This window comes from Macaca thibetana, chromosome 12, assembly GCF_024542745.1.
Source record: "Macaca thibetana thibetana isolate TM-01 chromosome 12, ASM2454274v1, whole genome shotgun sequence".
Lineage (NCBI taxonomy): Eukaryota > Metazoa > Chordata > Mammalia > Primates > Cercopithecidae > Macaca > Macaca thibetana.
Genome location: NC_065589.1, coordinates 71,873,561 through 71,890,537, shown reverse-complemented (window position 1 = coordinate 71,890,537; position 16,977 = coordinate 71,873,561). Strand labels below are relative to the sequence as shown.

The 16,977-nt window shown below is 37.0% G+C and overlaps 1 protein-coding gene across 3 annotated transcripts in view; it reads right to left on the bottom strand.

Annotated features, from left to right (window-relative positions):
• The window catches only part of TLK1 (tousled like kinase 1), a 177,185-nt gene that overhangs the window by 19,208 nt on the left and 141,000 nt on the right, over nucleotides 1-16,977 (bottom strand). For all 3 annotated transcript variants that reach the window (XM_050751332.1, XM_050751333.1, XM_050751334.1), the window contains exons 13-14: nucleotides 5,863-5,960; nucleotides 2,342-2,423 (exon numbers count right to left, since the gene is read on the bottom strand). In XM_050751332.1, coding sequence (XP_050607289.1) covers nucleotides 2,342-2,423; nucleotides 5,863-5,960 — 180 coding nt within the window. The remainder of the gene's footprint in view (nucleotides 1-2,341; nucleotides 2,424-5,862; nucleotides 5,961-16,977) is intronic.

The window sequence follows — 16,977 nt, the reverse complement described above, 5'->3', positions numbered from 1 at the left end:
GTTAAGCCTACTTCACCCATTAAGTTCTTAAGGATAAACTATTATTAGAATCAGAGAAACAGGAATTGGAAGAGAGCTCAAAGATCACTTTTGATGAATGAGGAAGGTGAGGACCCTGACATGTAATGCTTATCTAAGTTAACAAAATAACAAAAAATAGTGCATGGTTGAACTGATACCAGAACTGAAGTTCTCTTAATCTAAATCCCATTTTTCCAACTCAGAACCAGAAGCGAGAAGGGCATAGTCTTTGACCCATGCAACAGTCAGGATTCCTTTTTTTTCTGAGAGAAAGTGTCTCCCTCTGTCCCCCAGCGTAGAGTGCAGTAGCACAATCTTGGCTCATTGCAACCTCCCACCTCTAAGGCTCAAGCAATTATCATGCCTCAGCCTCCAAGTAGCTGGGACTACAGGCATGTGCCATCATGCCGAGCTACTTTTTTTTGTATTTTTAGTAGAAACAGGGGTTCACCATGTTGCCCAGACTGGTCTCAAACTCCTGTGTTCAGGCAATCTGCCTGCCTTGGCCCCACAAAGTGCTAAGATTACAGGTATGAGCCATGGCCAACAGGCAAGATTTCTAATAATCTTATTAGCTTATCTTAGATGTTCTATGTGATTTACATGTGACAACTCAGTTAATCACTGCAACAACCCTATAATGTAGGTATTGTTACTATTCCCAGAAGGAGACATGAGACAGAGATTTAAATAAGAAGCCCAAATTAATAAAATTAGTCAATAGCAGTCAGGATTTAAACTTAGCTGTATGGCTTCAGAACCAAAGCTTTTAACCAACTATGCCAATATGTAATGAAGCACAAAGTATTACAAGGAATCTGTAATACTATCAAATACACCAAATCTATCTGAGAAGATGCAGAGGGTCAGGGAAGCTGTTTAGAGGAACTAAAGATGAGCATATACCCTTCACTAGGACTTCATTCTAAGAGCAAATGGGAAGCTACTGGCGCTTTTAAGTAGGACAGATGATCAGGTTGCCTTTTATTAAAAGTTTACTCTATTTGCAGTGTACAAAATGACTTGAGAAAAGCAACGCCCAAAAGAAGACAATCAGCTATGAGGTTCCGGAAGAAGCCTTGAGCTAAGAGACAGAAGGGAAGGGTCATGGCTGAATTAGGAGAACTTAATGACATTAATAATAGCAGGAACTAGGGACTTATAATATGTGAGGGCAAGGGAATAAGGGGAAAAGAAGAGCACACGATGGTTTTTGTGTTTTTTTCACTTGAGGGACCACACAGATGAATGGCAATGTTATATACTGAAGTCAGGGAAGTCAGAAGCAGTGTTAAAAGGCATTTTAAAGGAGAGGAAGACAACTTCTATTTCAAATGTGAGTTTCCAGTACCTACGAAGCACCCACATGAGGTAAGTCATGTATACAAACACACTTTGAGGTATTGAGCTCAGAAAGAAAGTGTGAGCTGTGTATCACCTGGGGGTGACACCAAATAGACAACCCAGTGAATGAGAGAGGATAAAAACCTTCTTAAGAGAGAATACAGAATGATAAAAGGGACCTTAGGAATCCAATATTTAAAGGTTACACTAAAAGATACAACGTAAAATACAAAAAAATAAAGAGAGAAAGGTATAAAATAGTGAACATGGGGAGTAAAAATGCCTACATTTATACATATGCATTTGAGAAACAGACTTGACATAGGTAGAAATTTGGATAAATTCAGGACATGTTAATACTTCAGACGTTTTTAAATTAAGGGGTACAATCTTTCTACAAGTGTACTGTATTAAATGGCTACCTGCCTATCTTGATTTAAATAGCTGCTACTCTTTGTATTGGACTGGTTAATGGTGACTAGGTATCAAATATCACAGGGACTGTGCAGATAGCAAACAGTCTTCGGATTCTGGAAAGAAGACAACAGAAGCCACAACAAACCCTTTTTTGTAATGAGGACATATAATCGATAAACAAAAGACAAGTACCTCTTTTTTTTTTTTTTTTTTGAGACAGGGTCTTGCTGTGTCACCTAGAGTGCAGTGGTGCAATCATAGCTTATTGTGGCCATGAATTTCTGGACTCTGAGATACTCCCACCTCAGCCTCCTGAGTAGCTGGGGCTACATGTGTGCGCCACCACACCTGGCTGATTTTTTTTTTTTCGTAGAGACGAGGTCTCACTATGTTGCCCAGGTTGGTCTCAAACTCCTGGCCTCAGGCACCCTCCCATCTCCCAAAGCCCTGGGGTTACATGTGTGAGCCACCATGCCCAGCCAACATAAGTACTTCTTAACCACATACTCCTATATCCTTGCTACATTAGTGTAAAAAAACAGAATAAAATTTACATTACCTTATATACTTCACTAAAGCCACCTCTACCAAGTAGATGAAGTAATAAATATCTTTCATTTAATGTTGGGTGATCTTTGAACCTTATGGGTGGGGGGAAAAAACAGACATATTAAAACACACACACAAAAATTCCTTCTACATTGAAGTTCTACTCTCTTATTCTACTCCTAGCTATTTATTTCTCAGTTACTCCACTGCTAATTTCAAATTTCATTCAATATTTCTTTTCATTCTCTACCAGTCTACCTGCACAACTACCACCCATCTTAAAGCTTTGGTGCTCACAAAACTTAACTTTTATAGCTCAATATTCAGGATCAATGACCAATTATAGCACTCTCACAAAGACCTAACAATTACTGCATTGCCAAGAGCTTCATAAAATCCTTTATGTACTCAGCATGAATCACTTCTCTGGAAAAAACAGACTTTTTATTGGGAGTTATAATTAATCAATATTTTACAGTATGGACATATGATTAAACACAATTATAAACTGGCCTTCATCATTAAATTTTACTGTCTTTGGACTTTTGTAAAATAAATTAACCACCAATTTTTAAAAAGATTTTTTAAAATTAAAAAAAAATCACTCATAGGTAATACTACCACTATTACTATTTAGTATTTATTGTACTTGCCGTATATAGGCTGAGTATCCCTTATTGAAATACCTGGAACCAGAAGTGTTTCCGATTTTGGATTTTTTTTTTTTAATTTTATTTTAGGATACTGCCAACTGAGTGTCCTTAATCTGAAAATCCAAAATCTGAAATGCTCCAATGAGCATTTCCTTTGTGCATGACCTTTGAATGTCATGTCAGTGCTCAAAAATTTTCAGATTTCAGAGCAGTTTACATTTCAGATTTCCAAAATTGGGATGTTCAACTTATGTGTTGTATGCTCTTACCTGTATTAACTCATTCAGTTTTCAACTTACTCTATCAGGTAGGTCTTATAACTATGTCTATTTTATCAATGAAGGTACTGCTGCAAAGAGAAGTTAAGTAACTTGCTTAACGGCTAATAAAAGGCAGGACTTAGCAGAAAATTATGGTTCCAAAATGTACACTTTAAAAAAAAAAAAAAACAAACCAATGTTAGCTTTACAATGCTAACACACTGCTTTTTTTGTTTGTTTGTTTTGAGACAGAGACTCGCTCTGGCTCATCTAGGCTCACTGCAGCCGCAGCCTCCCGGGTTAAAGCAATTCTTCTGCCTCAGCCTCCCGATTAGTTAGGACTACAGTAGGCATGTGCCACCATGCCCAGCTAATTTTTGTATTTTTAATAAAGACAGGGTTTCACCATATTGGCCAGGCTGGTCTCGAACTCCTGGCCTCGTGATCCCCCTGCCTCGGCCTCCCAAAGTGCTGCGATTACAGGCAGGAGCCAACACGCCCGGCCAAAATACAATGTATTTTATTTTTTTTTTTCAAAATCAATTGACTACAGATTAAGTAATTTAAGCTTTTTCTTGAGAAACTTGTAGATATAAGAAATTTCTGCTTTGTTTCAAGCCACACTGTAAAGCTGTAACAGTTGATTTTATTTTCATCAATGTAAGTCAGATCCACAAAATTTGAAATGTAATTTTCAGAACAGTTAGTCTTAAATTAGTTTTGTACCATATGCTCTATTAGATTTTCTTTTTTAGACAGAGTCTCACTTTTTTTTTTTGACAGAGTCTTGCTCTGTTGCCCAGGCTGGAGTGCCGTGGCGCAACCTCCGCCTCTTGGGTTCAAGTGATTCTCCTGCCTCAGCCCTCCCAACTAGCTGGGATTACAGGTGCCCACCACAATGCCCGGCTAGTTTTTTTTTAGTAGAGATGGGGTTTCACCATGTTGGCCAGGCTGGTCTCGAACTCCTAACCTCAAGTGATCCGCCCACCTCAGCCTCCCAAAGTGCTGGGATTACAGGCGTGAGCCACCACACCTGGCCCCTCGCCTTTTTTTTTTTTTTTTTTTTTTTTTTTGAGACAAAGTCTCACTTTATCACTCAGGCTGGAGTGCAATCTAGGCTCACTGCAGGCTCAACATCCCAGGCTTAGGCGATCCTCCCACCTCAGTCTGCCAAGTAGCTGCGACAACAGGTGCATGCCACCATTCCCTGCTAAGTTTTGTATTTTTTGTAGAGACAGGGTTTTTCCACCTTGCTCAGGCTCGTTTTCGACTCCTGGGCTCAAGTAATTTGCTTGCATTGGCCTCCCAAAGTGCAAGGATTACAGGTGTAAGCCAGCACATCTGGCTTTCATTAGAATTTTAATCTGACACAATTTAGGTTATTCCATAACTATATTATTTCTTTCCCTGCACACAATGGAATGATCTGTGTATTTCTGAATTACACACATACATAGACATCACAAGAAGGCCTTTCTAAGCAAGATTTTATTTCACTCAGAAATTGGCCACTTCCTATTCTGATACTTGTATTAACTCATGAAGCTTTAAACTACATGAATAGTCTTAAAGATGAAGTGTAAACAGAAACCTTTCCTCTCTTTTACATCAGCTAAATCCAAGTAGTACCTTGCTTAATTTCTACTTCTACGTCTTGCTCAATTTCTATCTTTTTCATGAAGCTCCCACAAGCCCACAGATATTTTCTTTTCTTTCAATTGCTTCAACATGTACTGTCTATGGCACTCATTCTGACAACCGATTAAGAATACAGACTGTAACTTCTACTTTTCCATTTCTCTCCCAATTCTTGCATAATGTGGGACACATGGCTTACTGAAATACTTTTGGTTGAAATAATTTCTCCTTCACTACTATAACATTAACTTTGGTATTCAAATATTTGTTAAGTGCCTGCCATATGTCAGGCACTGGTCTAGGCTTTATGGATACAGCAAGAACAAAATCAAGTCCTTGCACTCATGAAGCTTACATTCTAGAGGGAGGAGACAATAACTACAAAATAAATTTATAATTTCAGATAGTGATCAACATTGTGAAAATGTAAAGCAAGGTAACAATACTAAAAGAGGATATGAAGAGGCAGAGATTGGTTTTTTGTTTTTTTTTTTTTTTTTTAAAGAAATGGGGGTCTCACTATGTTGACGAGGCTGGTTTTGAACTCCTGGCCAAAGCAATCCTCCTACCTTAGCCTCCTGAGTAGCTAGAACTACAGGTGAGCAACACTGGGCCTGGCTAGGGACTACTATTTTAAATACGGTGGTCTAAGAATGGCCTTTCTAAAGAACATTTGGAGTGAGATAAGTAATTAAGCCAATTAGGTGTTTAGAGGAGGAACATCCAGGCGGAGGAAATGGTAAGCACAAAAGCGCACTGAGATGGGAATGCCCTTGACATGTTTAAGAGAAGTGAGGACAGTTAGGTGGCCCGGGACCAGATCATAAAAGGCCTTCCAAGCCATGGGAACGACTTTGGATCTTTTCTAAGTACGATGAGACAACCCAAGAAGGAAATATTGTGTTTACGCTCTCTACGGGGCGGGGAGGGGAGGAGGAGTTTTAATAATATAAAACTGTGAAATGCAAATAATGACTTACTGTGAATTATCTTCATTGTTTATTCTTTTCAGCTCACGTATGTGAAGATTTCTGACTCTTTCCAAACGTTCAAGTTCTGCCTGGATTTCTGCCTCTTCCTGAAAATGAAGAGAGGGGACTATAACAAGCTCAATTTATTTGCAATATAAAAAAGATATTTTTACCCATGCATCAATTTTTTACAGTGATGGGAAGAATAGTATATTATAGAGTTAAAAGACCAAAGTGCTCTTTTCAATGCCCAAAAGATGGAATGAGATAAGGCAAAAATCTATTTCAAGAAAACATCCTCCACATGAAAATCTATACCTAATCAGATGCTGGGTTGTATTCTGTACTACAAGAAATCTGTTTTTATAATGTGTATACTGTAAGGTAGTTGAAAACTGACATAACATAAAATGAGCTATTTCTAGTCCATGCAAATTTTAATTTAAGAAGGAATAATTTACTAGTAGAAAACAAATAAAATGAAAATATTTTATAATAGTTAAAAGAGGAAGAAAGAAAAAATCAGAATGATTCTTCCTACACCTTACAGCATTTGGAGTACAAATACATACACACACACACACACACACAAATTGACCACTCACTTGGATCTCACTGCAATCCTAAAGAGATATTACAACAAAAAATTTATAGATTGCTGTAGCAGACCCTAAGGTATCAGAGCAGAAGTAAATAAATCTTAAAGAAATTTAATAATCAATATAAATATTGTGACAAATACATTTTTGTCTTAAAATACACAACTTTTAGACTAGCCACCAAAACAAGTACACATATCACTCGTGTCATTCATTCACACACACACACACACACCCCTTTGTCAATACAAATTTGAATACTACTATAAAAATGGGTAAGACTAGAGCTGGGTGCACTGGCTCACACCTGTAATCCTAGCACTTTGGACTTTGGGAGGCCAAGGCGGGCGGATCACCTGAGGTCGGGAGTGCGAGACCAGCCTGACCAACATGGAGAAACCCCGTCTCTACTAAAAATACAAAATTAGCCAGGCATGGTGGCACATGCCTGTAATCCCAGCTGCTCGGGAGGCCGAGGCAGGAGAATTGCTTGAACCTGGGAGGCGGAGGTTGCAGTGAGCTGAGATCACATCATTGCACTTCAGCCTGGGCAACAAGAGGGAAACTCCATCCCCACTCTCCACCCCCCACCACTGGCCAGCAAAAAAAAAAAAAAAAAAAAGGATAAGCCTGTGCCAGGTTTCAGTGAAAATTTCTAGGCCAATTTCTTTCTTCACTCTGTCACCCAGCTGGAGCGCAGTGGCATGATCACAGCGCACCTTAGCCTTGACCTCCCAGGCTCAAGCAATCCTCCTGCCTCAGCCTCCCAAGTAGTTAGGACCACAGGCATGCACCACCACACCATTTTTTTTTTTTTTTTTTTTTTAGAGATGGGGTCTCACTATGTTGCCCAGGCTAGGGAACTCCTGAGTTCAAGGGATCCTCCTGTTTCAGCCTCCCAAAGTGTTGGGATTACAGGTTGAGCCACCATGCCCAGCTTAGAATATTTTTAGTACATAATTTTGAAGTAAAGAAATACAGATCACCTTGGCATAATGTGTACCCACTAGAATCGTAAATCTAGACCACATGGAACAGAAGTTTTTTCTGAATAATGCATTTAAATATTTCATCAGCTCCTTTGTTTTCTTTTAGTAATTTATCTTTTGATATAAAAAATTCTTTACCTCAAAATATAACTCTGAAATTTACTTTGAAAATATAAATATTATCATTTCATTCAAAGACAGATAGTAGAGGTATACAGCTTATTACAACGGTACCTAAGACAGAAATTCAGAGGAATATTTTAAGCATTAAGAGGAAAAAACAAATTATATCTCTATCTTAAGGTTACTTTTATTATTTTAAAATGAAATTCAACCACTACTTGTTGCAGAGACATTTAATGCACATTTGATATTACATGGCAAACAGAACATTTCAAAATAAATTCAAACGAAGATAAATCTTTTTAGAATTATTGGGAGATTTTCTAAAATAGGTACACTACATAGATTGTCTTAATTTAACTGAAATTTCCTCATTAATAGCTTCAGTCACATATATTTTTAATTTTAATTTTAAAAAATGATATCTTAGGAGATTCAATAAAGTTTCATTATAAAAACAGGAAGTAAATTTTAAAGCTTTGAGACAAAAAACTCAAAACATGGCTTAGTTATCATAGTTTAGCCATCTAAAATAGATAAGAAACTGGCCATATAGGTTTACCCAGGAGTATGAAAGAATTTAATTTACACTAGAAATCTAGAATCTAGATTCAGTTCTAATCTAGACTAGAATCTAGAAAGCAACGACTTTTCCCCTGCATATTACTAACATTTGCTGCTCAAGAACTTAATTTGACTGTCATACATGTAGGAAGCTACTCAACATTTGGTAGGCTGGTGAAAGTTTAAATAATCTGATAAAATTGTGAAAAGCCTATTAGAATAAATACTTGTTTTAACCTTTATTTGAAATTGTGGCATGGGGAGACTATCTCAATAGTGAATTTATAAAAGCTAAATTTTATTGAGTCATAAATGTATGTTACAAGATTCAAATAGGTTGCTGAGGAACAAAATTACATTTGTTTTATAACCTTCAGATGTCTATACAATGGTAGTAATCAATATTACAAAATAAATACTTGTTAAAGTAAAATGTATGTTTGTATCAGCAAATTAAAGCAAGCTTTTTTTTTTTTTTTGCCTCTAATAACATGACAAATACATCCCATAAAAATCTTACAAAATAAAAGCACAAGCAAGTTTTATTCCATTTGAATTGTTAAGTTTACTGGAAGAAAAACAAAATGTCAGTAGCACTAGAGAAAGAAAAAAAGATGGATTCTGGGTATTTAGAAGGAAATGTCAAGGGAAGAAACTATGTTTTATATAGATAGATATAAACCCACCATACTCAGTGAAATATATTTGTCTTTCATCTTGTAACTTAGTATATCGCAATATCTTAGACTTCAAGCAAACTGACACACTTCTGGGGGAAAGGTAACTCTGCTACTCTAAAAATTCCACTAAGAAAAAGTACATATATTGTGATGGGCTGAATGTCTGTGTTCCCCCAAAATTCATGTATTGAAGCCCTTATTCCCTAACAGGGCAGCATTTGAAGATGAGGCCTTTGGGAGGTACTCAGGGTTGGATTAGGTTATGGGGCCTTCATGATGGGATTAGTGGCCTTATGAGAAGAAAGGTCCCCCCACCCCCATCCAAGGAGCACAGAGAAAAGGCCATGTGAGGACAAAGTGGGAGGGTGGCTATCTGCAAGCCAGCAAGAGAGCCCTTACCCAAAACCAAACTCTGCCTGATCTTGTCATGGACTTCTAGAACAAATTTCTGTTGTTTAGGTGCCCAGTCTGGTATTTTGTTATGGCCAACACACATACTTGTAGGTAAATGCTAGGGCAGTACTACCTAGCACCTTGTCCTCAGAGAATGGGGCAAGGCCCAGTTTTGGTTTGGCCCAGGGTACAATAGTTTGAACAACTAACTTATCTTTGCTACAGATCATTTCCAAAGATCTATACAGTAGCCTACATTCTCCTTGCCTGAGACTGACATTAACCTCTGGGCCATCCTCAGAATTACTCTTTTTCCAAGGGTTCAGGAGAAGACAGGATTAACTAGGCTTACAATTGATCTGAATTCATCACAGAATAGAATCCTCAAACTCATAGCAAAACTAGGCCAGATGAGTAGACTGAAAGGAGACAATCCAATCAGCTAAGTTGTGCTTAGTAAGAACACCAAGTTTCAGTCCTGAATTCATACACTAGTTGAGCAGTTAATGAAAGCAGAGAAAATCTAGAAGAAACAAAGAGACAAATAGCATCTCCAGAAATGAACTGGTCTCTGTAGGCTATTACAATGAAGAGACATAAATAAGAACAGAGTGTATTAAAGAGAGAGGTAGGTTTGGCAATTAAATACACAATAAAAGGACATGGCTCTTTTCTGTTTAAACAAAAAATACAATGGAAAATTTAACAATACATACTATAGCTATTTTAACAGTATTTTAAAATAAAATCTAATACTCTCACATAAAAAGCCAAGTCAGACAGGTATACAACAGATCTCAACACTGTCTCATTGTTTAAGTAATCTGCAAAAAACACTACCTTCTAACAATTAAAATTAAAAAATAAATGTGTATGGATAAATCCCACAGCAACTTCACTAGAAGACTTTGTCCCTCACCAGATCTTCAGCATAGAAATGCTTTCTATTTGTAATCAAAGTCTCTTATGGCAACTTAATATTCCTCTGGCTCAAGTCTATAAGCCAAATGTAGGCTGCAGCAATGCAGAATTTCTGTAAAATTCCAGGTTAAAAATGATAGGTGGTTCCTATGTGAGGGAGATGTTTTTAAAAAAGAAAAGAAAATGGCAGATGAATCTGGAGTATTTTGGAACATTTCTCATAATGGCATTTTTTTTCAAAAGGCAATTATTAAAAAGTGAAATATGGTAGGCATTAAAACTATAAGGCTTAAAAAGTTATAAAACACATTTTTATATGTAAAGCCAATACATTTCCTGAAAAAATTAAACTTGCTAGTTTAAAGTTATTTAGCAAATCCTGAATACATGTTACATATTCTCTCTACCAAAAAACTCAATTTCTAAGAAATGCCTTCTCATAAAGCCAAGATAAAATAGGAAGTATATTGATGTATTATTCTCAGCGTGCCTATAACCTATGGGAGTTGGTAGAAGAATATAGCTTGGAACAGTCTAGTCACCATAACAACACTACTTGATTAAGAAAATCAGTTCAGAATGAGGTTTTAACACCAGCTAGGTGCGGTGGCTCACGCTTGTAATCCCGGCACTTTGGAAAACCGAGGCTGGTGGATCACCTGAGGTCATGAGTTCGAGACCAGCCTGGCCAACATGGCGAAACCCTTTCACTACTAAAAATACAAAGATTAGCTGGACATGATGGCGCTTGCCTGCAACCCCAGCTACTCGGGAGGATGAGGCACAAGAATCACTATAACCCAGGAGACCAAGGTTGCAGTGAGCCAAGATCACATCACTGCACTCCAGCCAGCCTGGATGACAGAGTGAGACTCCGTCTCAGAAAAAAAAAACAAAAACAAAAACACAATTTAACACCAAATTTACTTTAGTAATGTGAACAATATTAATCCCTTAAAAGTTAACATCTCTAAGTCCTAAAAAAATTAAATTTTAATTTCACAAACTATTTATAATGCCATTCTAAAAGTTTACCACCAAGAAAGCAAAAGGTGAGATTAACAAAAGGCACTATTAAAATCTAATTAAGGGCCGGGTGCAGTGGTTCATGCTTATAATCCCAGCACTTCAGGAGGCCGAGGTGGGCGGCTCACGAGGTCAGGAGTTTGAGACCAGCCTGGCCAACATAGTGAAACCACGTCTCTAGTAAAAATATATAAATCAGCCGGGCATGGTGGCAGGAGCCTGTAGTCCCAGGTACTTGGAAGGCTGAGGCAGGAGAATCGCTTGAACCCAGGAGTTGGAGGTTGCAGTGAGCCCAGATTGCGCCACTGCACTCCAGCCTTGGTGACACAGCGAGACTGATTTAAAAAAAAAAAAAAAAGCTAATTAAAAACAAAGGGCAGTGCAAAAAAACAATTGAGAAAATTAGCAATTTATTTCGAATTTATCCTTATTATGTCACCATATTATATGCTTTCCCATATCCTAAATATGAATGTGTGAGATATGAACCAATAAAAGTAAAAGCCAGCCAAACAACCAACCAACCAATCAAAATAACCACCTAGACAAAGCAGGTCTGAATTTTGAAACTATTGCACCATAATCATATTTTTGTTTGAGAATAATTGTGTAGACTGGGGAGAAGGGTAGGAGAATGAGAAAAGACAAAGATCATTAAATACTGGTGGCTTTCTTTCCTAATTATATAAGTGTTCCCTCCACTCCCATCCCCAATCACTAAAGTGGCTTGTTACTGATGAGAGCATACTGTATCACCTCAGGTGTGTTCAACTAGCTTAGAAAATTAGTACCTTTACTCAATGTTTTGCTCTCTACACACTTCATTTCCTGTTTTTCTGGGTGTGTGTGGAGGGGGTAATGGTTTATTCTCCCTTCAAATGCATAAATATGTACATTAATACCCATAACTTGGAATGACTGTTAAAATAGGCAGGTTTTAATTCTGTCAGTTCCTCTATTATAACAAAACAAAACAAAAACTACCTCCCCAGCATCAAATAAATGTTTAAGAATTCAACTGATTGGCAAAATTTAAATATCTAGCACACTTGTCTTAAAAATATTTACAGCTGCTGTATTATAGGAGTGAAATTCTGTAATGTTCCACACTAACCAAGGGGCTGACACCAAGCCTGAGCACACACTGGTGCGATGCCTTCGTGTAGTGTACTGCAGTCCTTCTTCCAGTTTTCGTTTCTGCTTCCCCGCCTCGACTTTTTTTTTTTTTTTTTTTGGTAGAGACAAGATTTCCAACTCCTGGGCTGAAGCGCTCCTCTGGCCTCTGCCTCCCAAAGTGCTGGGATTACAGGCATGAGCCACCACGCCTGGCTCTGCTTCCTTTTAAACCTAGTCTTCTACAGACTCATAATGCATATGGCATGGATTTACAGTTATGATTGGGAAGGGCTGGTAGCCAAGCAACTGTTTTCTCTTTTTTGTGAAAGTTATCTCTGAACTGAATTTACAGATCTGAATTACAAACCCTGCTGATGGCTAACATGATTTCTAAGATTCTTTCCAAAATGTTTTAAATTCCATTGCCTGTATAACAACAGGATTAATACTAAACACTGTGGGTCAGGCACGGTGACTCATGCCTGTAATCCCAACACTTTGGGAGGCTGAGGCGGGCAGATCACAAGGTCAGGAGTTCCAGACCAGCCTGACCAACATGGTGAAACCTCACCTCTACTAAAAAATACATATAAAAATTAGCCAGGCATGATAGCGCACACCTGTAATCCCAGCTATTCAGGAGGCTGAAGCAGGAGAATCGCTTGAAACTGGGAGGTGGAGGTTGCAGTAAGCCAAGATTGTGCCACCGCACTCCAGCCTGGGCGAAAACACACACACACACACACACACACACACACACACACACACACACACACACAAAGGGGAAGTAAAACACCTTTTACCTCTACATTTTCATTTTGGTAGCTGAACATTATCTACTACCAAGTTAAGGTTGTATGATTATAAATAGGGAAAAATAGAGCCAGGATAGTTTGTAGGTCCAAATGTGAGTAAGAGATAAGAACGTAAACACTAATGAGTTTTCCCATCTACAGCTATTTAATGTTCTCTCACCACAGTCATCTTTTTAGGACAACTACTCATTTTTAAATGGAAAATAGTAGTAAGGACAAATTGTAAAGTTAGAATTCCAGCACTCTTCTTGGCACCTTTCTTGCACACGTGCGCGCGCGCACACACACACACACAAGAAATCAGGAATCTTTCAACATTCTTCATGGGCTTAATCACGACTTTTTCTAGTATAGTGTACTTTTCCCAGAATTCCACTGAAAACTGCCTACACAAGCAGCATCCTGTGTCAGGTTCTATGGAAACATCATGTACAATGTAGTTGGCTTTAACTGAGAGAATTCCTAGAAGATTTCTTCCAGTCATGGCTATAAATATAAAGATGAACAATAGGTTTAAAGATTAAGCCCTCTAGCATTATACTGCTCATTATTTTCATTCAAACCTAAAGTGACAAAAAATGTCACATATGCAAACTTATTCTTTGTGGTCATACTAAGGGTTTGATAAGTCAGATGACAATGGTGTTCTAGAAAGAAAGACCAATGGGGACACCAAACTTCAAGAATATTTGGGGGTCAATTCACCTAAAGCCAACGCCCTGTATTCTCCACTGTTCAAAAGGCTTGTAGACAATCCATTGTCTTCCATTTCAACTAGTTGCATGGTCCACTGTGAAGGAGTGAGAAAAGAGCTGTGTACTTGTTCTTGACCTGTAAAGATTTCATCATGGAAGATTAATACTGATGCTGCTGCTGCCTGTTACTGGTTGTTTCTCTTTGCAGGTGCCAATATCGATCAGAGAACAGGATTTCAGTGGCAGAGTTGTTGCTATACTGTTATCTCTTCAGAACGGAGGCACAAGGAGAGATGAATGCCACATCGCAAGGAGCAAAGGAGAGAGAGAGAAAGAAATGGTGTCAGGTGGCATGTTGGATGTGATTTTTGTTTTAGTAGAGATTGAGATGACTGTAAATTGTTTAGCTGATTCCTTCGGTCTGCAAAGATACATTTGTGTTGGTGCTGATGATTCTTGACTAATCCTGTTTCAATTACAAATTGGTTATGTTTTTCAAATAAAACTCTGGCACTTATATTCAGGGCTCATAAGTCAAATGCACTCACACACACACACATACCAAAACACACACATTAAAGCCAATCCCTACTACACTATTTAATACTCCATACTGAGATGTCACACTTTCTAAACACATTCTCTCCAACTAATCAAATATTTAAAATCAAGAAGACAAAAAAATTTGAAGACAAGAAAATAAAGAGTAACATACCCACATGTTGTTCATATCACAAACTTGAGCTGCAGTAGTCTCAAGACATAGTTACTGAACCTAATAACTTTCAAAATTCTCATTTACTCATCAGTCTGGGGTATTATGACTAGTAACTTGTATCTTTTTAAAAATATGGACATTTCAAGGAATTTAATTTTGCAGGGATTGTATTTTATTTTTAGTTTTATGTGTTAATTTAGTGACAATCCTTGAAAGCAAATCCGTACCTTTTTCTTCAACTCCAGAATAAAGATCTGACTATATAATCAACCTAGCAGAGCTTCTGAATCACAAAGATAAATTGTTTCCCCATAATTTGAATTTATCAGAGATAGATATCAAAACCTGATCAACTATAAGAGCCAGCAGGTTTTTGGTTGGTTTCCTTGAACCCACAACTCCACATGGGCACAGGTAGATAAAATAGGATCATTAGAAGCTTTGCCTCAAATTAACAACTTTTTAAAGATAGGAAATTACTCTCTTCGCAACTACAAGCTTTTATTAATAACTAGGGAAGTCTGTATATAATTAATGATAACTAAAAAAGTTACTTGTTCCTTCTGAAATACTTTCAGGAATAATTTGTATAGTCTCCATATATTTTATTATACAGTTCTATTCTAAAAATTCTTTAAGATATATTTTAAAATTATTTGAGTTTTTATTAAAAAATGTTTTTTTTAAAAGGTCTTTGTTGACTGACCTTTAAAAATAAATTGAGTGAAAATCAATATATTAACTTAGTTAATAACAAAGAAATATTGTAGTTCATACAATGGTCACTAACATAATGCCCAAGGAAGAAAATATGTGAAAGAGAATGAAAAAGAATGTGTATGAAAAATAATTAACTTAAAACTGTTCTCCTTTATCTGTAATGAAAATGAAATAGTATGTTCACCCCCCAATACATCAAAAAAAAAACTTAGGGAAAAGCAAACAGTCCAGTACTTAACAGAGATGCAAGGAAAGCCACAATGAATTAATTTTTCTGAATACAATGAATCAACTTACTATCAGTCTACAACAAAATAATTCTAGGAATTAATCACATGGGTACAGTATTGAAATAGGACTGGGAATGGTTCAAGTTTTGGCTTTGTCACTCACTGGTGGTATTACTCCAGAGGAAGTATATATAGATCTGGGCATTCAAAAAGGTGTAATTAATGTTCACTCAAAAATGGTTAAAGCTTCAAAGTCTATAAAAAGTAATATGTAATTCCATTAAAATGGGAATTTGAATTATGCCTGTGTCAGGCAGAGTATGGCAGTAAGTCACTTAATAAATGGGTGAGCAACGACTGCATAAACTGGGAACAACTAAAACAATAAATATTAGATAAAAGAATTCTTGATACAGTTGAGGGGAAAAAAAAGTGATGCTCCACAGTGATTTCCCTAATCTCAGAAGAGAAAAATTAATAAGCCCGTAAGTAAGTTTACATTTACTTTTTGGTAGTAACTAGCAACACCTATTTATTTTAGCCAAGTACTTACTTTTGGAGGTTTCTGCCTGACTCTCATTCCTTACTCTATCACACTTTGGATAACAGACTAAGGCTATGTTTGGATTTATTATTTTTCTAACCCTGAAGAACAGTATAAAATATGAACTAAACTTTGTGATTTATTCAAAGGTAAACATACTTTTTCATATTTTAGTTTAGCTTTTCAATTATAGTGATTATCATTATGAAACACAATGCATGTCATAAATTATCCACTTCAAGAAAAAGTAAACAGGCCTGTCTATTCTCATATGTCCATATGCCATGGGTTTCCTCCATGAACTTTCGTCCTTCAGTGCTAAGAAAGTTAGTCTAATAATTAATTCTGCTTAATGTTAAGAATTTATTGAAGGGACAAAGAGCAAGAGAGTCACCTGTGCTAATGCAAAAGTATGCCAGGCTCCAAATCTAAACCACAAACTGACTGGTTATATTTCCTGTGCAGGATACAAGGGGCATCAAATATTCAGATCCAGCCTATGATAGAAGCTGTATACTTACAAGTTGGAGTACAGTTCATGTCTGCTTAATAAACCCAGAAGCTGATAAGACAGAAGTGATAATATCTTTTCTTTTGACTCAAGCCTGTCCTGTGTGTGTTAAAAGTCTGTTTAATCTTTTTTAGAAAACAGAATGACCTTTTTTCCCACTGTGCTTCAGAATACCAAATAACTTATTTGTATACATGTAACATTGCTTATTATTTTTTAATTGTATAACTCAAAAATTAATACTCAGTTCTAAGCAGGCAACTGCTATTTATGCTCTAAGGTGACATTACTTGCTTAATTTTGTTCCCTGTATGTACTACTGGCCACTTTCTTTATAATACACTCATTCTTCTCACCCAAAATAGTCTCTCAGAAGAAAATCTGGGTATTCATGACATGAGAGTATGTTTCAGCATTATTGTTAATCCATTTCCCCAAAATATTCCACGATGAAGGTCAAAGAAAAGAAAATTTATGTTG